At 40.0% G+C, this 24,683-nt stretch overlaps 1 protein-coding gene and 1 long non-coding RNA gene across 5 annotated transcripts; one reads left to right on the forward strand and one right to left on the reverse strand.

The window, feature by feature from the left end:
* The first annotated feature begins 1,173 nt into the window (after positions 1-1,173).
* Positions 1,174-6,965, forward strand: LOC109506292 (uncharacterized). 3 transcript variants are annotated; one of them, XR_012139005.1, is made up of 4 exons: positions 1,174-2,958; positions 3,095-3,247; positions 4,909-4,963; positions 6,570-6,965. It is a non-coding gene; the product is annotated as an uncharacterized lncRNA (long non-coding RNA). The 3 variants fall into 3 exon arrangements; XR_012139006.1 differs by having other exon boundaries at positions 3,152-3,247; XR_012139004.1 differs by having other exon boundaries at positions 1,176-3,247.
* A 1,127-nt stretch (positions 6,966-8,092) lies between these two features.
* LOC105046424 (callose synthase 7) lies at positions 8,093-24,295 on the reverse strand. Of its 2 annotated transcripts, XM_029266120.2 has the most exons (7): positions 24,044-24,295; positions 23,073-23,897; positions 22,140-22,240; positions 8,919-9,028; positions 8,731-8,815; positions 8,523-8,633; positions 8,093-8,412 (listed from the first exon to the last, which is right to left on the reverse strand). In XM_029266120.2, the coding sequence occupies exons 2-7, from the start codon at positions 23,266-23,268 to the stop codon at positions 8,278-8,280; spliced, it is 738 nt and encodes a 245-aa protein (XP_029121953.2). In that variant the 5' UTR covers positions 23,269-23,897; positions 24,044-24,295; the 3' UTR covers positions 8,093-8,277. The 2 variants fall into 2 exon arrangements, with proteins under 2 accessions (XP_029121953.2, XP_073108645.1); XM_073252544.1 differs by lacking the exons at positions 23,073-23,897; positions 24,044-24,295 and adding an exon at positions 22,799-23,065.
* Positions 24,296-24,683: the final 388 nt, after the last annotated feature.

Raw genomic sequence — 24,683 nt, forward strand, 5'->3', positions numbered from 1 at the left:
ATTCTTCATCACGTCCAGCAAGATAGAGTCATCCATCATCTTGACCAAGAAGAAAAGCTTTGACATGCATGGCATTGTTTGCTTGAGTGGATAAGTATTTGACGTGGCTCTGGAACCGTTGGCACTGTAAGCCGCGTGGTTCGCTGAATCCACACTCCACAACGTCAGCCTCTCTGCGGGACGTGATCCTCTGGACCATTATTACACAGTTTATTATTTACGCTGCTTACGGTTCAGATTGGCAACTTGCACTATAGCTTTTTTTTTTTTTTTTGGGGTAAACAAGCAGTTTAGTTTTTCTTGAAATGAAAATTTAATTAAGAATAAGATTAAACTAACTTATAACCCCATACGATGTATAGGATATGATTTTTTTTAAAAAAATATTTTATTTTATTAATTTATTAATATCTATTTTATATATATTTTAAAAATAATTAAAAAATAAAATAATATATTTTATGTATAGTGTAGATTGTAAGCTATTTTATTTTTTTAAATTTGAGGTTTCTCATGGATCTCTTGTGGGCTAGCTCTTCCTAAAATCTTCGATCCCTTTCTGTATTAGCATTCGTTCTTCTTTAATTTGTTCTTTTTCTTCAGAACTCGCTCTTTTTTCTTCCTTTCTGTTGCTGTGGCAGAGCTCAAGAGGCTCTCAGAGAGCTCAGACCTTATTCGAATTGAACGTATCGACGTCTGCTCACATATTCGTGGCTTGGATCTGACTCCGCTCTGAAAACCCACACTATCTTCGAGGGCATGATCTATTAGCAATCTACTCGCAAGATCACTAGCCTCATCATCGAGCTCATCCACGAGGACAAGCAAGATACATTTGTCAAATGTCTGCCAATATAGCAGAAGAGAGTTTATGTCATGCCCATACCAGTACCAACTACCAAGTCTTGGGAGTCTATCATTTGGAGTTCTTTTACGTACTCAAGCATTCTTATGTACATAAAATAATATATATTTTAATAATATAAATATATTATTTTATTAATAATATTTGCCTAAAATTATGTAAAATAAAATCAACCAAATATAAAAATGCATGGAACGTAACAATGCCATGTAGATCTGCTTCTAATATTCTAATTCTTATATATTGAAACTCCATATATATATATATATATGGAGTAGTGCTGCGACCACTTACGATATTTCAATTCTTTTGATAAATTTTTTATGAATTGCGATTCTGCATGCCTACGATAATCTTGGCATCGAGCCTACTCGAAGATGTATGATTTTGCATTTGAGAGTCTTCCAAATTTATGATCATGTCACTAGTCTATTCAAAAAATTATGGATTCTTTTTTTTTTTATTCAGAAAAAGTTGTTAGTTATGCAATGTTTGATCCCTATGATGGTCCGATGAACCCAATCAAATCAAGCCCATTTGCAAACCATATTAATCCCTTTCACAGTTCACAACTCCCAACCTCTTCGTCTCTTCCATCCCATGGCTGCTTCCACCTCTCCTCCTTATTTGTCCCTACTTATTTCTGCTCATCCTCCCATCTATCCCCAGTCTAAAACCCTTCTCCTTCCGGCCCTCACCCACCCACTCCACTATCTCTTCCTCTCGCCATCTCAACTCCTTTGTCTCTTCCTCGGACTCCCCTCCAACCCACCTCCGGTCCTCCACCCGCCCCAATTTAACTCCCCAGTCGCCCTTAACCACTACTTCGCTGTCCTCTGCCTCCGAGAAGGTGCTTAGATCTATGCTCGCGTCCTACGCCTTGCCCTCTCCTTCGACCATGACCTCTCCGTCTGCCTCCTTCGCCACCGATGGCCTCCCGCCGCGAGGCCCCCTCCGCGCTCCGGCCCTCTCCGATTTTTTTTTCTGATTTTTTCTCTATATTTTATATGGGTGGGCAGCTTGGAGTGGTCGAATACGCATCTTTAAAGCTACTTTGTGTGGACAGGTGGCCGAAGGTTCTTTGAGAGAAAATAAAAATATGACGGACAGACACTGATGTCTTTATTTTAATATATATATATATATATATATATATATTAATAGATTCATGTAAGCTTCGCATGAGATTTTATTTCTGATATGTTATTGTATATGATGTGAAGTATATTAAATAGCAATAAATTAAAAGGGGCTACATAGGATATTTCTAAAATACAAGAATTTATTGGAGAAATTTTCTTTGTAATTTCAGATTTATCCTTTTTTTTTTTTGGATAAACATCCATTTTCTTTTAATTGTCCGCTTGTATCGTTGGTTACTTGCTTTTGCTCGCTACTATCACATGGTTCGGGCTTATGGTAATAAAGCCAATAGTTTCATTGTCATGATATTGGTAGGATTTATAAATCGCTATTTTTACTTGAAAGCTTTCTTGGAACAGGTGTAAACTTGGTTTTTGGAGCCAAACGTGATATGTAGATGGTTTGATCAGGGTTGAAATTTTAATTTTGTCATTCTCATTCTGAAAAACCATGAAGGAGAAGGTTTTTTTGAGAGATTTTAGGAGTATCAAAGCATTTTTCCTTTATAAAAACATATCTAGATGCGTCGAAAGGGACAAAAATATTATCTAATATCGAACATGTTACTTAATCATGATTTCAGTTCCGGAAACCAGTATTTGGCCGTCCCAGCATTATTATGCTAACCTTGTTTCTTTAGGGTTACAATTACAAAATAACATGCACAATACATTGCTATCTTATTTTTAAAAATAAAAATTTATATAAGTAAATAGTAAATAATCATAAAAAAATAAGTTCCTAATAATAAGGTGGGGATGAAGTGATGGAAAAAGAATAATGAGAAAATATGGATGCATGGACGCATTGCAGGAGTTCATAGCATAGATATTGCATTTTATTTTTTATTTTTTTGGACCTCCATAATTCATTTAAACTTGTGTCAATGGCGCGAGTCTTGGGAGCTGGTTCAGTGGTTTGCCTGGCAGGAATTCAAAAATCAGGCACAGGTTCGTTTGATTTTCTTCTTCCTCAACGCTTCCTTATGGTGAAACCAACATACAAATGCTTTTTTTTTTTTTTTTAATAATTATTATTATTAAAAAAAATCGTAGAGTGACGCCGTCCTTCCATTTAAATTTTAAGGTTCAAAGTTGAAATTAACCTCCACTCGGGCCACCTCCCTGTGTGCGGTGCTCTCAGGTTCATCTTTGGCACGCTCGTCAATGCCTTTGGACACGCTGACGCTGGAGATGTGGTCCACCGTGTCTCCAAGGTTAGACCACTGAGGTTGATTTGGTAAGCTCTGCTGGATTTCTGATCTCAGGCAACTTGATCGCAATTACTAATTATATGCACCAACAATACATGAACAGTAACCTGCGTCCATGACCATGCATGTATGGTGTTCTGAAGCTTAGCTGGTGTAGTTATGGCAAAGTTATATATTAAGCTTTTTTGGAATGATAATGCACATAGTTCATTATACTCTACATCATCTTGATTTTTTTTCAAAGAAGGATCAATTTTATTTTAGCAGAAATAAGATGTATTTTTATGCAAGTGGATGATTATGTGCATGGTATATATCATGTAATTTATTTAAAGCTATAAGAGCAGCTTGGATTTGTGACGGTTAGTTGTTGCTTAAGTCCTATACTCTCCAAATCTTGGTGGGAGATCTGATTTTACTCACAAATTGAAAGTCTCATTTATGGACTGCAGCATGAGAATCTGATTATCAAATTACATGAGGAACTCTGCATAAATGCTCCAGTCTAAGCCGATGCAGTCAGGCAGCCAAATATACGTTAACCCATAAAGATACTCTTGAGCAACCTCTAACACACTACTTTAACTAGAGACATGAGCTTAAATATATGACAAATTTTGTTGGTTCTATGACATCACTGGTTTGATTAATTTTATGTTCTGATGTTATTAAGTTATTTACAATTTTACAATCAAAACTCTCATTAGTTTTCTTAAATCACATCTGAAATTTCATGTATTGTTCCAACAAATTTCAACCAGGTATCATTCATCTTATTTAAATTGTTTTTTTCTCTTAAAAAAGTTTTAATTTTTTTCACCTCAAATGACCATTGTTCAGACTATTTGAGACCTATTGAAATATGAGGTGCAAACTGCCTCCACGTCATAACAAGCATTATTTGTTCGCACAATCAAATGGATCCATGGGTCTTGATTATGTGATGTTGTAGTAGTTCATATTATCTGAGACCCTCTGAAATATGTGGTGCAAATTACATCGATGAAGAAAGACTTTAAGCCCATGGTGTAACAAGCCTTCTTTTCTCATATGATTAAATGGAATGATGATGTCTCCGTATGATGTTGTTGCCAATTGTCATGCTTGGAAAAACTTAGGTCAAGAATCATCCTGTTTCACATTGTATTCCCTCTTGACTGATACTTCCCAGTATGACCAAGAGGTGGCATTAGTTATCCCTTTCAAACTCTGGATTATAATCCTTCACAATGGACATGCTCGAGCCCGTGCATGCATCAGGATTCTTGTATTGTATTAAACAAAAAGAGAGATCTTAGGAAATTACTTCCAAGGAACTTCACTAATGAAGTGATCTTACAGATTGTTCATTCATTATTTTTCTTTTTATACTTGATATTGACATTTGATTTCATGGGAAGTACATTTTAAAGAAGCCAATTGTCATCTAAAAGAAAGGCTTGTGAGTTCACCATGCACATCCTGTCTCATCAATTATCATCCTTTCGCAAGTTATGTTGCAAGTTACATATTACTGAAAGCTACACTCCGTGTTAATGCACAAAACTGCGGCAGGTGGAACTTGTTTTCTTATTTATGGTGAACCAATGAATGTTACTGTATTTATATTTTTTTTAAGATGCAGCATGCTCTTAATCTTATGGTTGATTTGTTATGTATTATAATGGATCTAAAATTCCTATTCTAGGTGTCTCTGAAATTTGTCTACCTGGCTGCTGGACGAGGGATAGCTTCCTTCCTTCGTAAGTTTTGAGAATCTTGTTACACCAATTTGCGTCCTTATTATTGTGCTGGATCTTAATCATTTTTCTATCAGTAAACTGCATGATTGGAATTAATTAGCACTGTTAATAAAGGCATATTGAAGTTGTCTTATACAGCAGGTACATACATAGAGTGCACATGCCCCATTTAATTAGAAACATCAGTAATAGCATGAGTTTATATATGGTTATCTTCTTAACATAAATATTAGTGCAATGAATAAAAGAAATTTCTATGACAGTTTCCAAGGCTGTATGGATTCATGTTAGCTGATGTAATTCAATCTGGATATCACTTGTCAATAAGATCTCAATATGCTCCTCTCTCTCTCTCTCTCTCTCTAGCTTCTTTTTTCTTTTGTGGAGCTAGGGTTTGGCGAAGTTGGTTCTTTAAGCGCCGCTCCATGCTTTGCATTAGCTTAAAATGTGTAATTGATAAAATAAGTGTTCTTACGCATCGAGTAGTTCTTTAGATTTCACAACAAACTCCTTTTTCATCTGAAGTTGCCTTGGCCAGGAATTCTAGACCAATTGAATGGCTAGAACATTTAAAGAATTCGATAGGCCATACCTCAATGCATAAGGCAAACCTGATAATATAAGGAGGATCGGGCTTATTGGTTGGGAAATTATTCTTTTTCAAAGGAGATTGTCGAATAGTTTTTGCTGGATTGTAACCAATCTAGTAATGGCCGTGCCTCTCTTTAAAACATTAAACAGATTTTTCCCTTAAACACGTGATTGAGGGCGCCCAAAATCTTGGAATTATCACATTTCATTCATTGTTCAGGTTTGCATGCAACTAGATTTTTGAATGATATGCAGGCCATTGTTATAGAACTCTAAAGGGCAGGCCCAGGAAGCCTGGATTAGTGGAGAGCTGTAGAACAACTTTAATTTCTTTTCTGACATGATAAATCTGTGAACTAAAACCCAACAAAGCACATCACAAGAAAGAGGATACATTAATGCATTTGCAGCAGGGCAAGCTGCAGCATATAAGATGGTTGAAGCAAACAAAATGAAACCAGAGATTGATGCCCGCGACATGAGTGGGATTATGTTGGAAGACATCCGGGGTGAAATTGAACTGAAAGATGTGTGCTTCAGCTACCCAACGAGGCCTGGCCATTTAATATTTGATGGCTTCTCATTATATGTTCCGAGCGGCACAACTATGGCCATAGTGGCAGCGGGAAGTCGACTGTGATTAGTCTAGTTGAGAGATTCTATGATCCTTAAGCCGGTGAAGTGCTTATAGATGGGATCAACCTGAAGAAACTGAGGCTCAGATGGATTAGAGGAAAAATCGGACTTGTTAGCCAAGAGCCTGCTTTATTCACAACAACTTTCGGAGAGAACATCATGTATGGTAAAGAAAATGCAACACTCGAAGAGATCAAGAGAGCATCCGAGCTTGCTGATGCCGCAAATTTCATTGACAAGATGCCCAATGTATCAAAAAAAAAAAAAAAAAAAACTCATTGCTGTTCCACGTTTTACCTTTGAATGAATTAATTGTGGCAGCTTTCAGTGATTTGTGTGATTTCAATTTGTGATGAATGGCTATGCTTCTGTCTTACAGGTGCTTGACACAATGGTTGGTGAGCATGGAACTCAACTATCTGGGGGACAAAAGCAAAGAATTGCGATTGCACGGGCAATCTTGAAGGATCCTAAGATCTTACTTCTTGATGAAGCAACAAGTGCATTGGATGCAGAGTCTGAGCGCATCGTTCAAGAAGCACCGAATAGGATCATGTTAGAGAGGACCACTATTATTGTTGCCCACCGTCTGAGCACTGCAAGGAATGCTGATACCATATCAGTTGTGCATGGGGGAAAAATTGTAGAATAAGGTTGAATTCTAGCACATCCCTAACACTTAATATTTTTTCCATGGCCGGCGGTGGAAAACTTCCATAAACACCGTCGGTGTATCACTGGCTAATCAATACCACCGACGGCCAGCTTGAGACCATTGTCCCAACTGCCGATGAATTGGGGATTAATAATTTGATGGGTGATTGGTGGGAGAACAGCGGGCACAAGCCGATGCTTTTCTCCCTTAAATCTGGGTCGGCGTTCCTCCCTTAAATCCGGGTCGACGTTCACCGAAAGACCCCAATCTACCGACTGTCGACCTCTCCGAGGACCGACTAATTCATTTTCATAGATAGGGAGGGGCAACCGCCGATTTACCAAGATCCAGGGGTTTGAATTTCACACCTTTCATCCCCTAAAGAAAATCTAGACGGCAGTCGCCCGAAAGCCCATATTGACAGACTGCCATCATCTTCCCAAGTCTCCGGCCATCTTTTCCCAACAATCAAGAGGGAGGACCGCTGAGATCCAATATATAATATATATATATATATATATATATAAAGGGGTCTTTGCCTGCGGCAAGGCGTGGGTGACCACCAGTTACAGACGGAAGGTCCAGCCCCAGGCAACCGTGATAGGAGGAGGAGGCCTCAGCCTTCTTCTTCTTTTTTTTTTTTTTTTAATCCTTTATTTATTGAAACAATAATCAAGTCCTAAAATAAATCATAGGTTCTTTAGAATAAATTAATAAATAACACAAATCCTTTATGGAATCTGAGAATGGATCAAAATCGTGATGAATTCGATTTCAAGCAATCGATCAGAATAGCCATTCAGATTTACATCCAACGTCGTTGCTTCGGAATTCACTACCAGTCCCACCCCATTGAATGTTAGAACAAGAAACGAAGCTCCTATTTTTTCATTTTATTCATCAATACTAATCATACAACATCTAATATGCCAAAATTAAACATAAAATATAATATATATAAATTTTTTATATAACATCAAGATCAATAGACCGAACGGAATAATATAGAGGAGACTTTAATACAACTGTATATAGAAAATTTAATCTGAACACGGATATAAACGTACTTCTAGCCATTGTTGTTGTCATTGTTGTTCAAACCTAATCGAATCAATGATCAAGAAAGACGAGAAAATATCGGAAGACAAATTTTCTAGATGAATCTATCTTGCTTCTATCCTACAAAAAAATATTTTTAGTTTATACCAAAAGATCTAAATATACTTGATGGAAAGTCACATGCCATATTTATAGGCCAGACAAAAGAGTCTTTTATATTAACATAACTTCTTCATTCCATCAAAAATATACAACCATAATAGAGTCTTTATTTTGACTTGAATCTATCCTTATCTAAAAAGAGTTATAGTTATTCACTATCACCTTAATTATCCTAAATTATCTTTAGCAATAAAGTTACAAGTGGGCCGCATCAAGTCCTTGACATTTGGGACGTGTACAACATCCGCATCGAAGATCCATCGACTCTCTGAGCATTAGACGCTGATCGTACTCTAGGCCTTGGAAGATTTTCTACCTTGCCTAGTCCGTCGATTGCTGCTTTAATCTGTAATATCCAGGAGATGACAGAAGACAATGGCATAATATGTTACTGAAGAACGATAAACAATTGCAGCAGAAATAGCTGGCAAGAAGAAAGATTAACACATTGCAGACCTCTGCAAGTTCCATAATTGCCGGAGGAGGCCCAGAAAAGTAAAGAGGAAGAATGTTATATGGTACAAAATGAGCTTTCTTCCTCTCAACTTCTTTAGCTCGTTTATGTATCTGCAAACAGATGTATGCGGATTATATTATGTAATGTTACTTAGCCTAAAATACAAAGTTGAAATGTTGAAAGTTTGCAGCACTATCCACTACGAACCTCATCATCAACTTTTCCGCGTGCCACAGTTTTCAGCACGTCATATAATACCGATGCTATCTGATAATGCTTAGCCATCTCCTGGCTATGTAAACAAGCAATAAAATAATTTAAAATTTTCCCAGATGGCAGGGCTAGGCAAAGCATCAAAAAGGGGAAAAGAAGGATAATCTGATGTCATGTCTCACCGTGTTCTTTCAGGTCCTTCCTTAACATATGTGTCATAGTACCACTGATAGAACAATTGGATTTCTTTCAGATCGTTGCGAGCAAGCCTTCGCTCTATTTCCTCTTCCTCCTGCCAGAATGAACAAAAGTCATTATGAGAAATGCCAACGGACCAGGCTAGCGCTGGGCAATGGTCAGCCATGTGCTGTCACATGCATGCATGATGCATGTGCATGCATGTACCTCCGTATGTACCTGCATGCGTGATCCAAAATAAGATCACCAGTAGACCACTTTGACCATCTCAGAGGTCTGGATAGATAAGACTATTGATGGAAGCCAATGACCTGCTGATACCATCCAAAAATGTAAGCCATTTTGTTCCATCAAATCCTTATCCATGTCATTTATGGTAATCTTTTTATGATATATTTGTTCTCATTTTATTTTTATACAAAGCTTGTTTACTGTAGGATGCTTTTCATGCTTCATGTCTTTTGATTGCATGGATACTTGACTAAAGAAAGCAATAGTTGACCCAATATCCAACCCCTTTTGGGTCTAATATTGGGGGTACTGGATATGGAATTGTAATTTGGTTTAGACAAGATTCGCTAAACTCGTATCTGAAGTCGTATCTATAGGGGTGGCAATTTATGATCTGACCCATCAACTTGGCCCACGAACAAGCCGCTTTAAGCAAGTTCCGATTTGACATAAATGGGTGGGTATAAACAAATCAACCCATCAAGACCCATTTATTAAATGAGTCAAGTTCAGGGTCAGATCTTTGACCTATTTACTTCATTTTGATCAGGTCATGACTTTATCCATTTAATAATTAGGATGGGTGGTGATCAGACCCATTTAACCCGTTTAAGACCTATTAAACTTATTTAAAATCTATTTATCCTATTTTTGTTATGTTTAACCTAACTTGCCTAACCTTATTTATACATAATACATTAACTGCAAAATAACTGGTGATCTCTATAACTACCCATGTCGCCATGATCCTCAGTGGTTCTAGAGTATGCTCCTACAATCCCACGTAGATTATAACCATGATCAGATCACAGTCCAACAACCTTCGATCTATGGCTCGTATCTATTTATCATGGTTGATCACAACCATGTCCTAATCCTGTGGCTCACTTATCAATACCATGGCCAGACTCTGCCTCCACACTTAGTGGTATTTATCACGGCTGAATCCTATTAGTACAGCAAGGGTCCTGTGACTTTCATCTACTTTGATTTTTACTCTCATTCGTGTGGGACTTGCTCCCAAACACTAGCTAGGTTATTGAGATGGGTGTAAACAATGCCCCCTCATCTCATCAGCGGATAATCAAGAGAGTCATGGGATGTATCTAACACCACATCCATCGACCTCTTGAATGTTATTCAACTTGGATGATTTGAACAAGAAACCTATAGAGATCTTTCAAACTTGGGCAACCAGTAAAAACCATGTAGAATCTAGTGGGGTTAAGAACCATCATCGTGTTTGTCCGCCAACATAGAGACCCGATATATGGATCGATCCGCACAATCTTGGGGACCTTTATTGAAAAAGTTGCCCCATAGCAAAGAAATTTTTTGTGCACAACTATTAATGAAGAGCAGGTGGTGGTACCCCTTGGGGTGGTTGCCTACAACCCTTAGTGCGAGAATGAGGTACGCTAGAGGCTCGATATTCCGCACATTCATCCCGACGGGATAGCCCACTCCCATAGGTGGAGTTAACATTGGCAAGACATCACTGACATTTCTCTGCATGATATTGCGGGCATCAGGGTGGCTAGGACCCTCCCTAAGCTTAATTGTTGGCCATAGAGTAACTGCAACATTGTTCGCTGCTAGTTCAACTTGACCTTTGGAAGCACCTGCTCCCGAAGTAGCATCCTCATCACCTCGATCTTTAGAGCTTGAGGTCTCACCATAATAGTATTCGACCTTGATCTTGTCATTGGCAAAAAAAAAATTTAAAAATGAAGCCTTTCAAAGAGCATAGCGTTCCCATATTGCCAAGACTGATGGGCCAAAATTGGATCAGCCATGTTTGCCACATCATACACGGAGTGGGCTGCAGCACTTGAAACTGACTAGTAAGCACCGAATTGTTTCCCAACTGAGAATGAGGAGGCTTTATGCTACTCCATGAATGACCTCAATGTTGTGGCCATCTAACTAGTGACAGCCTCCTAAAGTCATGCTGACTCCCATCCATATAGAATTTAATCTACGCAATCAAATCATGGAGAGAACCGACTAAGAATAAGTCATCTCCATCCGAGGAAAGTTACTTATTTGGGCAAGCTCTGTCGAAAGAATAGGACCCACACGACTGCCAAAGTCTTCGACTCCACGAGACTTGAGGAGGAAGTCCAGACAACCCCGCCTAAGAATATAAAGGCTCCTCAAGATGGAAAGATGGACCACCTTGTCTTTGGCCTTTGTAACATCAATCTTCTTCCTTGGCGGCTTGATGAAAACTACACAGTTATCCCATCGGGCATGCCGAAAAACTTGTTTTCTTGTGGACACTCCATGTGTGTCAAAGAAACTTATTTCTTAGCTGGCTTAAAAGTTGCAGGACAAGTCTAACGACAAGGGATAGATAGGTGTGTGTGTGTGCCCAATGTTAGATCAGCCAGAAAGAAGGTGATCGAATAAAGGATGCGAGAATAGCATGGATTTAGATTTCTTGATTTTCAAGGATATTCACCACCATCACACTATCACCAGAAATCGATTTGGATCGGAATAGGGTGTAGACTAGACTATAATAGAATAAATCTAAGATAATACCACTCCTAAAGCATAGTCCTACTAGTAAATAAAGTGCTAGGTAAAGTAAAGCCAATGCAAAGATAAGTAAAGATAAAATAGAATTGTTTGATATGTCAGAGGTCAAAAAATCTTCCTAGCAGAGTAAAAATCCACTTATTTGATGATTCTAGGGGTTCACTCCTATGATTCCAAATACAGCATAACCTCAAACCGGCTCATGATCCACCATTCGTCAGTCTGTGACTTGTAACCATGCATCATGGTTGATCACTGTGTCCTGATCCTTTGGCATGCTTATAAATATCATGGTCAAACGCTCCCTCTTCGGCCTATGTTTCCATACTTATTAATATTTATCATAGCCAAATCCAATTAAGTTCAACAAGGGTCACATGACTTTCATCTACTTTGACGCCTAATCTCTCATCCACATGGTAGTTGCTCACAACCGGCAGCTAGGTTGTTGAGATGGGGTGTAAACAGCTTCGAAGCAGGCAGCTCATGTCAGTTTGGCAAACAATGGGCTTGGATTTGGGTTTGGGTTTGGATCTAAAAAATATATTTAGATTTGGTTATGTATATGTCCAAATCCAACCCGCTGAAACACCTATGATAGAGTTTTGGAGCAAGAACTGGGACATTCGAAGCCGATTCATGCATCAAAACTTTTGGAGAGAATAACTTTCACAGACGATGTTTGTTTGGGATGATTTTCTTAAAAATTGGATAAAATTTCAAAATCTATGACATGTTGATCTATCATAAGGCTTGTCAAACTCCGAACCACCCCATTTCATTGTTTAACCTCTAAAACACATCATCAAACCGAAATTTGCCATTTTAAGAAATTTTTAACCAGGCCATATTTTTCAATCTACAAGGAAGTAGGCGATGTAATCGCAAACAAAGTTGATTTAGAAGTCGAGAATCAACTCCAAAAGGGCTTTTCATGATTATTTCCACTAGTCACTTGCTATTTTAGACAAATTCTACCAATTTAACTAGAAAAGAAATCCAATGCAGATTCTATAAGGGTTGATTCTTACAAATATAAATAGATGACATGTGTAACAATTTTATTCAACTTTAAGGAAATTAAAGGTCTCAGAACCCTGCTTTTAAAATTTTTAATATTCACCCTTATTTTATTCTAAGAGATTCAAGTTATGCAGGTTCAAGAAAATTCTATCTTTGCCTCAATTGGATTAATGTGTTTGTACCATACCATTGTTTATGTCTGTTTCAAAAATTTTTAGATAGAGAGATGGACCCAGCCATCGAATCAGTCAAGAGGGTAGACATATACAATCTCTTTAGATGTTTTAATTTAACAGATGTTTGATATTTTATATTGAGATCCTCACAGCCACAAACTTAAGTCAAGGCTGGGACCATAGGTCGTTACATCCAGCATAGGTCATATTTTACAGCCATCCATGCTTCTTGAGCTCTTGAGTTAGTTCATCCCACTGAGGACCTTATTCAATATGTACATAGAACAATTCATGTTTATCCATGTCAACGTGCCAATACGAAGGTAACAGAATTATATGTAAACAATAAAGCTAAATAATATATGACAAAAGTGAAAAGTTCAAATTGGTAAAAGTTGACAATAATCCATTTTAGATGTGCCACACCAATCTGAAACTTTTCAAACCCATCTGGAAATGACTTACCTAACTCATAACACAACAACGACGACGACAACAATAATGACAACAATAATTTATGGTAGTAAGTAAAAACTATGAAGTAATTAAAATAACTCTGGATGCGGTTATAAGACTGAACTTCATCAAAAAAAAGAGAGCTTAGAATGGACTCTTCCTTCCAATTTTATTAATTCTAGATCACTCCAACATTAATCTCCTTGCATGGGGGAAATATTGGCTGTGACAAGAAAACTTGAATCACTAATCAAATATTTCTGGATCGAAATACCTCAAGTTCTCTTCATAAGTCCATGTTCTTTCATTTGGGGGTTTTTCAAAACACTAAAGAGAAAGTGATGGTGCAGACTACCGCTTCTAAAATAGTTGCCTCCTTCATTTCAAGGATATCCTCAACCATATTTGGTGATACCTTGGGTGCTTTGCTATTTGAAAGAATCACTTAGAATCTTGAACATTATCAAGCACATAAAAATCATAGATGGTAACTAGGTAAGCACTAAAATCTACCTTCTTTAAGATCTTGCAAGGGCAAATCTCTTTTAGGTTTCAATTTGCGATAAATCCCATGAGGGTAAGATTCCTTCCTGAGATGCACCATCACTAAACCAACTTACTAAAGGTTTTGGCTCTTTGAAGTGCATTTTCAACAAATTTGTACTTCTCTTGAATGTGTATGATTGCATCTTGAACCTCATGCAGACTGTTAAAATCCGAAGATTTGATTAGGCAGTTAGGTGTGTGAGGTTTATAAAATTTTGAGACCATCTATCCTTCTTTAAGAATGATGCAACTGTGCAGTCTTTATCCATAACCAGCCAATATAAGATAAAAAAAATGGTTTTGAGGTTAGGATCAGTAATCCAACAGTCGATCCAAAACATGGTGTGGTGTCCATTACCAACCAGAACCGATGTAAATAAGATCGTGAGGCTACCAACATCCATAACTGACCTTCAGAAGCTTGAGGCTTTCTGTCTGAGATATGAAGATGTAGAAAAAGTTATACCTCTTGGGTAGCAGTAGTGCTGTACCAGAGATTTCCATGGATCTTGATTAGCCAAGTAGAATTTGTCCCACCATTTAATTAGCATAGCTTGGTTGAAGATTTTAAGGTCTATGATACCAAGTCCACCCAGAACTTTGGGGCGACAGATCTGAGACCATTTTGCCAATGTCTTGAAGTTAGATTGTTTCCCATTTTCGCTCCAGAGAAAGTTTCGACAGATGGAGTCTATTTTTTTGATGATAGCAGCCGGCACTCGGGCAATCGACATCCAATAGGTCGGGATTGCCCTAAGAATTGAGTTTATGAGAGTGAGTCGGCCGGTTGTGGAAAGAACCTTTCTTTTCCAACCTGAGAGTTTCTGATTAATCTTCTCCACTAGAAAATTTCATTTGCTTCCTAGATAAAGATTTGAAATGGAGCGGAATACCTAGATATTGAATTGACAATTTAGATTTCTTACAATCCAAGATTGCGGCACATCCCAAAGATTCTTTTGAGTTTTTTTTTTTGGATAGAAAAATAGGAGTTGGAGGAGGGCGTCCCGACGTAGCTACCTCCCCTAGATGTGACCATAGGGCCCCAATCCCTGCTGGAGAATGTTCGATTCAGAGTCGAGATTAATTGGAAGGCGACCTCCCCACCATATGGGCGAACCCAATGGGTGAGTACGTCGCCTCAGCACCACCACGGGCCAATGGACCAAATACCTCTTTCAGACCCCACATCCAGGCCACCAAGATCAAATCGCTTCCATTCATTCTCTGTCTTGATATTTAATTGAAGCCACGGCATCCATCGAGACTCGAACTTGGATTGCTTGGTTGGAAGAAACGGCCCGTTCCATTGGGCTACCACCGCGGTGGCAAAATTCCTTTGAGTTTAGTCCAAATCCCACCAACTGTGACTTGAAAAAATTTATCTTCAGACTAGATACCAGTTCAAAAGAATATTGGTGCGGACACCAGAGCCATCAAAAATTGGCAACATAATTTAAGTTCGATTTGGATCGAAGAAGCCTCATTAAATTGATTCTACTTCAGTTATTTATTTTTAGTCAATAAATGCATTTGGCTTTGGGTCCATAAGGCCATACTTGGATTTGTCCACGTCACCTTTGGAGCCACCACTCTCCACATGCCAAGAGAAGAAATATGCATGCCAGCATGTGCCGTGCTCATGCCAAGTTGTGTCAAGCATCAAGCACCCACATGGAGTTCCATTTCTTCCTTAGAATTTCTTAAGAGTTCTTGGCTACTTACTTATTTTGTTGAAGGCTGATTTCTTTCCTATGGTAGATTATAATGCTTTACTTTTTTGTGGAGGGTTGATTTCTTCCTTGTAAAGATAAGAGATTCCTAAACAAATAGGACCCTTAGAGTCCTATATAAATCCTTGTATCTTTCATGAAAAAAAAACAATGAATGATTTTACAAACTCCACAAATACTTGTGTCAATCGCTCCGAGAGGGAGAGGGTGTGAGACCCAAAATCGCCCCACAAGGGGAAGGTGTGAGGCCCACTTTCTATCCTATTCCTTCTACTTAAGATTCAGTGTTCCTGTGACTCTGATCGACTCCACCATCTACCCACGCAAGCCTATTCCGTCAAGAGAAGATCTGTCTCCTCCAGAATTTTCATCTGTCGTGCTCAGAGAATGAGTGATTTCTTATTCTACAAATCATATGCTGTCAAAGACCTTCGTTCCTTAACAATTGATCTTTGATTTTTTTTTTAATCCGATGTTGGTAAAGACCTAGTTCTTTATCGATGGATCTGTTTGGTTAAAAGATTAAGAGCCCTAATCAGAGTAGTTTCTTAACTACCACGATCCGGATTCTTATCATCTTCTTGGATTTTCTCACGGGTTTAATGTTTTATTTTCTCTCGTTCCATTCTTATTTCTTTTTGCATTTACTCGTGAGCATGTTTAATTTCTGCTATCTGTTTATGAAATTTTCTATTACTAATTGTTTACTGATCTCTCGAATGGCATTCGTCTGTATCATTTAGATTGATCTCGCTTTAGTCTCGTATCAATCAATCACGCCTCCTGAGCAGAGTATAGGCAACTATACTGTCTGTCCTGGGAATAATGAGCCCCTGGCCGGACGTGATTTATTGTTGATGAACAGAAGAGAGCTTGATTATTAGGATTGATTTTCTTTTTTAGGATTGTCCCGCATCAAATATAATATAAACTTTATAATCTTGAGTAGGGATTTTGCAGCGGGACAAAAGAGCAAAGTATCGTCCGCATACTGTATAGCATGCATATTGCTATTAAGATGATTCAGCCCAATAGAATCCAACAAATTTTCGATGTTAGCCTGAACCAGCATACGATGAAGGATATCAACGATTAAAATGAATAATAGAGGAGAGAGAGGGTTACCTTGTTTGACACCTCTTGCTCAGAAACCATTTTTCTGGTCTATGTTTGAGGAGGACAGCAGAGGTAGAAGTTATCAGAGTCATTGAGATCCAAGAAATAGGCCTTGGGCCGAAACCACATTTTTGAAGCAGTTTAAATAGGGTTGCCCATGAGACATTATCTAATGGTTTTTCAAAGTCGAGTTTAATCAGTAGACCTTTTTTCTTCATTTTTCTAAAGTGATTGAGAAGTTCTGATGTAGAAGTGAAGCTTTCGGAGATGTTTCGTCCTTTAATGAATGCGGAATAAGAGTGACCCACTACCTTATCGATAATCCTACTCAATCTAATAGATAGTAGCTTGGAAATAATCTTGATAATTTTATTTTCCAGGCTGATGGGTCTGAAGTCATTGATCGATGGGCAGTCAACTTTCTTAGGGATAAGGGTGATGTAAGTATAGTTTAATCTAAATAAATTAGCTGTCCTGACAAACAGATCCCTGAAAAGCTGAGAAAAATCTTCCTTGACAACATCCCAATGACATTGGTAGAAAGAAATAGGAAAGCCCTCCAAGCCAGGGGCTTTCTCCTTGGCAAGAGTGACAATAACATTTTTAATTTCATCATCGATGAAGTCGATCTTTAGACTATGTAAATCTAAAGGCCCCTTTGCGTATGGCTTTTCCCAGTCCACTTCAATATTTTCATAATTTGAGGAACCTAAAAGAGAGTAAAATGAGAAGAAAGCATGGTAGATGGCCTCCTGATTCAAGATGCACTCCCCATTTTCATAAATTTGTTGGATCTTATTTTCCTCCGATTGCATGTAGTTATATCAAAATATGTCATGTTTTTGTCACCTTCTTTAATCCATTGATCACGCGATCATTGTTTCCAATATTGCTCTTCTTGAGAGGAGATATCTTCAAGGAGGGCTTTAAGCTGTGATCGTTGGAGTCTTTCTTCGTTCAAGAGGTCCAGTTCTTCTTCTCTCCTATCTAGGACATCGATTTGAGGAAAATATCTCCTTTTTTCTTAATATATTGCCGACTGTGGTTTTGCTCCACTTTTGAAGAGTTCTCCTGAGGCATTTTAATTTTAAAGCAAAACTAGCACATGCATTTGATGAGTGAGTGCTGATGGCCCAGAAAGATTTAATGATATTCAGAAAATTTGGATAAGCGTACCAGAGATCTTCGAATCGGAATAATTTTCCTCTTTTAGTTGCTAAAATGGCAGGAGTGAGCGAGATTTTGAGTGGGACATGATCTAATGTGGATCTTACCATGGCAGTGCATATTGTGAGAGGGAAGGTATTTTGCCAATCCAAGTTGATGAAGCATCTGTCAAGATTGGCCAAGCAAAGATCTTGTCTGAAGTTCGACTAAATGAATCTTTCTTGTGTCAGGATGATTTCAATCACTTTCAACTCGTTTAGCAGTTTATTGAATTTTCTAAAGGAGGAACTGCTCGTACGTCCTAGTTTGTCTTCCGATCGTTGGGTAACGTTGAAGTCACCCAAAATGATCTAGGGAATCTGAATACGTTGTTTAAGTAGACTGAGTTATGAGAAAAAAAGTTCACGATCCTGAGGGTCAGAAGGGTCATAGAAATTGGTGATCATCCATTGGAGGTTGCTGTTAAGATTCTTGAACTGAATCGATAGGGAGAATGCGCCTTTGTGGAAGTGTGTGCCAAGGAGAAACAAGCTTTTCCAACAAGTAACAATGCCACCACATGAGCCCTCTGATTCCTTAAAGTCCCACAGATCAAATTCTTGCCCATATGTTGATTCCAGCAATTTGCCATTGAAGATGCAGAGTTTGGTTTGCTGCAAACAAGCAATGGAGTATTTTGACAGTCGCACCGAGTTCATGACAATTCGGCATTTGGACGGACGACCCAAACCTCTTATGTTCCAACATTGAATAATCATGGATAGTGTGTCTAACTAGAGCCATTTTGGGGCTTGACGTAAGGAAGAGGGAGATAACTAGTATTAACGATGGAGATTGATGACAAAATCTTGCAGAGAAGTCGGTTACAAGAGGTAGGGATCTCTCTAGCAATCCCTAACGAGCTTAAAAAGAACATAAAAGGAGCGGCTATTTGCATGTACAAGGAAACAATCTGAAAATCCGAAGTCAAGACCTCGCTTTGCCAAAAAGTTGTGGTGATCATGTCGCTTCAAGCTGCACCAGGCAGCAAACTTGCAAAGGATTTGTTGCAGCATTCCTGTTCGAGAATTTTTATCCTGCCTATAAGGCCGATGCTGAGGCCAAGAAGAAACTTAATGCCGCATGCAGCTTCGAGCTTAATGATGTCGCCAGCGTCATTGAGTTAATAAAGAGGATGTCGTCTTTTGGTAAGGACTCGATCTCGAGTCCGAGAACCCTTGCTTTCTTGATGTGGAGACGGGAGCTTCTCTTGGCAACCGAAGAAGAGAGTCGAGTGGAGAGCCCGATCGAGTGAGAGTTAGGTGAGTCGGGCGACAAAGGGTAAAATATGATGAACTAGGATGAGGTTGGTAGAGTCTAATATGTTTTTAATCGATGCTGGGGTGGAGGACAAAGTTTCAAAGCAATGGTCACTGACCGGATGAGTTAATGGAGGTGGTTTTGAATTTGCAAAAGCCACAATCCACAGATCAAAGAGGGAGCGGTTAGATTTTGGTAGATAGCATGATGAGTGTAGCGGGGTAGGGGTCAGGAGGAATAAGCGTAGAGGTTAGTAGTTTCTGTAAGTCTAGGACGAGGGTGGGTTTAGAGGAAGGACAGCCAACGGTCAGAATGTGAGCAGTTTGAATCGGGGAGTGATGTGACGTGGGCGATAGGGAGATCCAACTTACCTGACGGTGGTGGGTCATCTGTACCAACAAGCTGGGGTTGGATCGAAGCCTTGGCTGATGCGAAGAGGATTGATCAACCCTTTGATTCGGGCCTCCAAACCAGAACTCGACTTCGTCTTCGTCCATCTTTTTGTGGTCGTCATCTTGGGAGAAGCTGAGATCCTCCAAAGGATTGTGAGGGCAACTATATTTGATTTGGAGCTTAACTTCGTAAGTATGCAGACCCACAGTAACTTCAATCACCTCGGAGAGAGAGTCAAGATTCTCGCATAAGAAATGAACGTCAAAACTTGTAAGATCTTCCCAATGCTTGCATGCCCTTTTTGCGCAAAGGGGAGCTCCAAAACTGAAAAAGATATTGCCAACGACTTCAATGTTCCAGTATATTAACGAGAGGTTAACAAGACTGGCTGCCACTTTGTAATTCAGATTGCGTGACGATCCTCTGTACGTTTTGATCCCAGCGGTCTACTCTAAGAGAATATCCTTCTCCGAGAATGGGGCTCCAAGCCACTAGATTTTGCACCACTGAGGAGGGACAAGCGATAAAGGAGTTGGCACTTGAAAGTTTACGAGTAGTCCAGGAGCCCGGAGCGTTGGCTTTTTGAGCAAGAGTTGAAGCTACATCATCCGACTTTATTGGGCGCCCAACTGCCTCCATATAAGCCACCCACATCAAGTAATCCTGGGTTTCTATCATCTTGCAAGAGTTCAGGATGAATGCCTTTGCTTTACAAACAGGTGGAGCAGGGGGTGCGCTTTCCAGGAGAGGATGATCAGGTAATGAACAGTCCATGGAGAAAGGTCTGGTATGTGGCAATGATGGAAAAGGCTAAGGTCGTGGTAGGGGAGAGGAGATTTTTGTCGGCCAAGTTTTCCGACAGTTTCGGAACAAGTGTCCGAAACGAAGATAAGAGAACACCTTAAATGGTTTCTACAAGAGACTTTGGAATGATCCCAATCTCCACAATGGAAGCACCTCTCTTTCTTAAAGGGACGCGAAGGAGCGATGGGGGGCACCGCAAAGACTGGAGAGTGAGATAAATGATGATTACCTCAAGCAGTGAGAGCTGAAGAAGAGATTTTGCTAGATGAAGAAGCATCGGCATTCCGATCGGCATGGGATTTCTTGATGGCTTCAACATAAGTGTAGGCTTTGGAGGTCTTGGATGAGATAAACTCTTGTTCGAGGGGAACGGCGGGGGTCGGGATGATGGGAAAGATCCCAAAATCCCTTTACCTCAAGCAGTAAACCTGGATGGCGATGGAGGTGATGGAGGTGCAGGAACGCAATGTCCCAGAGGGATGGAGTTGGCACCGATTAATGGCATGACGATGTCCCTAACAAGATTAAGTGGTCGTCGATGAGCCGCTTTTCTCATAGATCCACGTGGCCTCCTAAGAAAAGTATGGGCTCCAAACTTTCCAAGATACCTGCACTGAGTGCCAAGTGGTTCAGACTGGTGCATCTCAAGTAACTTGTTTACTGACGACCCATGCACTGGACATAGAGATTGCCAGAGAAGATGATGTCTTCTACCCCAGGCTGATGGGTTCGAGCTTGAAGAGTGGGAAAAAACCTTAGCTTGGTGCCTTTGGTGTCGAGTGTGAAGGTTTCATTGACGGTAGTGGAGGTGGCGAACATAGTGACATTTTTTTGGGATAACATCACTCCAGACACTGGTATTTGGAGATGGAATTTTGAGGAAGCGGGCGGTTCTTGGGAGAGGAGTTAGGTTTTTGCTATTGGGGTGTTGAGTGAGAGGATGGGGATTAGATATGGAAGGACGATCGGAAGACTAAATATTCGTTGCAACGGTGATACCACGCCAAACTTATAACAAGCCAATCAAAAGTCGGAAATCGGTGGGGCGTTGTGGGGTATCATCACAAGAATCGGTGAAATACATGACAATCGATGAAATGCAAGCATTCTCATTGGCTTGTTATAAGTTTGACATGGTATCACTGTTGCAATGAAAATTTACTCTCGAAGGAGGTGGGTTTTGTTGTAATCCTTTTGCCAGAGCATCTCTCTCTAGAAAGCACCATCTCTAAAATCCAAATTCTTTTTATAGCTGTAATTTACCAACTTCTTTTTGTCCATTTCTTTCTTTCTTTCTTTTTGGCTTCACCCCAGATGATTACATTGGTCAAGTTTGAAGGGTATGACCCTCTTGACAAAACAGGTATCAAGTCACAGCATCTAAAAAGAACATCAATTACCAATACCCTGCAGCACTTAGAAACATCTATATTTACATCCACATATCATAAGAAACAAAAGCCCTGGATGGTTGCTATTAATCCTCAATATGTCCTTCCTGTGATCATAGATTTTTAAGCCCGGGATGCCGCAACAGGATACAGATGATGCTACTTTATAAATATAGAAGTAGAACAAACATGTAGTAGAGTTAAAAAATAATGCAATGAACCACAACAGATAATGTGAAAAATCGAATAAAATTCAGATTTGATCCTCATAGAAAGATGTTAAAAGTGATTCTCCATAACAAAATCAAAATGACAGGAACATATACCTTCTGAAGCCTATGTAAGAGATATGTTTTAAACTGGCGGACACCGCGGCCGTTTGATGTAGGATCCAAATTGTGGGCCTCTTCAAATGCGTGAAAGCGGCCTAATTAAAGACATATAGGACAGGAAAGGTTTTCAGCATAGATTTTTAAGAGCAAATACAGAGTCAAAATTAATAATCAAAACATTGTTTTCTAGATCAGTAGAATACTATCAAGCTTAGCATAATTTTTAGTTTAAGACTTCCAGGGAAGATCAGATGATAAAGTCGGTAGATGATAAAGCAGAGATACTTTTAAATAACAGTGTCGATAAGTTTATAACATGCAAAAAATCATAAACTATTTTATTCAACAAGAAGAACTTGCCTTGCAGTCAGAACAACGAACCTTCTCCGGGGGAATAAAAGTGGAAATTGCAGGCATTAAAACAAGAAAGAGCGCTTAGTGCCATTTATGAGGATGGCAAAGAAAATATGGTGACTAACAAAAGACCACCATGAAGGTAATAATGAATGCATATCTCCTTCACATTCCTCAGCCTTTAGAAAACATGTTTTTCCAAAACAGCCGAATCAAATATCTCCAATGACTGCATAGTGCAGTACTTGAAGATCGAAAAATGATAATGGTGTCATAAAGAATCTCACAATCTTCCGTACCTAACATTGATCTGAGACTACTGCATTAATTTGTTTTTCTTCGATCCGGTCAACTTCTGATCAAAATCGTTAACTTAAAATATTACGGCCAGAACTGTCGTTGAAGCATTGATTCTGCGGCTTCTTCTTTGTGAAAATATCAAATATCCGATACTTTATAAGCATCAAAATTCCAAAATTTTTCCACGTTAAAAAATGTCATTGCTATAAAAGAACAGCACTAGCTTCGAGAAGTAAGAGGAGGAGGTCATAAAAGAGGGAAGAGATTGATTACAGAGGTAGGCAACACGAGGGTTGTGGACTTCGATCTCGTTGGCGACACGAAGAATGGGGACGACGGAGGCCAGGGAGGATGGGACGAGCTCGCTGTCGGGGGCCTCCTCCAATAACGGTTCCATTGTCTGCTGCCTCGTCACCTTCCTCGAGGGCGGCGGCCTCCTCCACTGCCCTGTGTCGTATTCGCTCATCATTTTTTCCTCCTCCTCTTGTTGTTCTTCTTCCCCAAAGGAGACGGTGGGTTGCGGCTCGTCGTGCGCGGAAGGAAGAGGAGAAGGAGTGCGTGAAAGGGGTGGGGGAGGGGGGAAGGCGCATTATGTAGCAGATAAGAAGAAAGAAGAGAGAAGAAAGGAGAAAGCAAGAGAGAGAAAGAGAAATAGAGGCCTGGCTTTGCTTTCCTTTATTCTCTCGGGGAAGAGATGGCGCTCTGGGATTGGATTGGCTTCCGGTATCTCCGACTGGCAAGCAAGGAATGAGGCAAGAAAAAAGAGGAGAGAACCGCACTTCTTTTATACGTGTCCATACTCTTTCTTTCTCAACTCCTAAGCTAGGAATCGCTACCACACTCTTGTCAGAGGCAAGAATAAAGATGATGGCGGGCGCTCTTCCGGACTCGCTATTAAATTGGTCGCTATCGGTCTTCCGCCTTTATTCTGCTGTCGGGTTCGGTTTCTTGTTGGATCCTCCAATCTTCAGCAGCAAGAGGTGAAGGATCGAAATGGGGAGGACGATCTACTGCCTTGTAGCCAAACTAATCGGATTGCTGTTCCTTCTCGAGCTCCACGGGGATGCCCTTGATCACGGCTAGAGCTATTCTGATCTCCTGGAACGAGAAAAGAAAAGGATTGGGCCTTAGAGCGGCTTAGGGTCTAGGGTTGCAGATTGGCCAGCCGATTCTAGGGTTTTGGTAAAGGCTTTGAGATTTTAGTGTTACAGAATGGATTTTAGTGTTTAGGGTATAACTTATACCGCGATGAGGGATTGATTGTCGGACAAGAGGGCGGCAAACGCCGTGGCGATTCCCCCGCGGCGGCGGATCTATGGGGGCCAGGACCCGACGTGGCCGCCATCATTGCGCTCTCTCTCTACCGCGATGAGGGATTGATTGTCGGACAAGAGGGCGGCAAACGCCGTGGCGATTCCCCCGCGGCGGCGGATCTATGGGGGCCAGGACCCGACGTGGCCGCCATCATTGCGCTCTCTCTCTCTCTCTCTCTGCGGTGTTAGAGATGGAGAGGGAAGGGGAGCAGTGGACACGTGCGGTTGCACGTGTAGTGCGCGACGGGGCCAGGTGATAAAGTAGCATCGACAATCTGATCTTGATCAAACGACAGAAGGTCACCCAAGTGTCTTGGTCGCACATATGCAGCCGGAGTATGTGGTTTCCGTCCGACAACGCACCAAGATGCAGAGGCGCGCATAAAGGTTCTACACGGTTTTTTTTTTTTTTGGTAAAGATTCTACACGGTATTAAGTCGAGCTCACGAAACAACTAACATAAAATTCCAATGGACCACGTGGCTCTAGTTTAGCGGATGAGACCAATAGCCATGAGCGTGCAGATCCTCTTTGGTACGTCTGGCGCACCATCCATCGTATATGAATGATC

Source organism: Elaeis guineensis, chromosome 2 (genome assembly GCF_000442705.2).
Source record: "Elaeis guineensis isolate ETL-2024a chromosome 2, EG11, whole genome shotgun sequence".
NCBI classification, from domain to species: Eukaryota; Viridiplantae; Streptophyta; class Magnoliopsida; order Arecales; family Arecaceae; genus Elaeis; species Elaeis guineensis.

Coding starts and splice junctions, on each gene's coding strand:
- LOC105046424 (XM_029266120.2), bottom strand. CDS start 23,268: ATGATGAGCGAATACGACACAGGGCAGTGGAGGAGGCCGCCGCCCTCG. Junction 22,241..23,072: donor CCCTCGTGTTGCCTACCTCT/GTAATCAATCTC, acceptor GTCTTTAATTAG/GCCGCTTTCACGCATTTGAA. Junction 8,634..8,730: donor GCGGAAAAGTTGATGATGAG/GTTCGTAGTGGA, acceptor ATCTGTTTGCAG/ATACATAAACGAGCTAAAGA.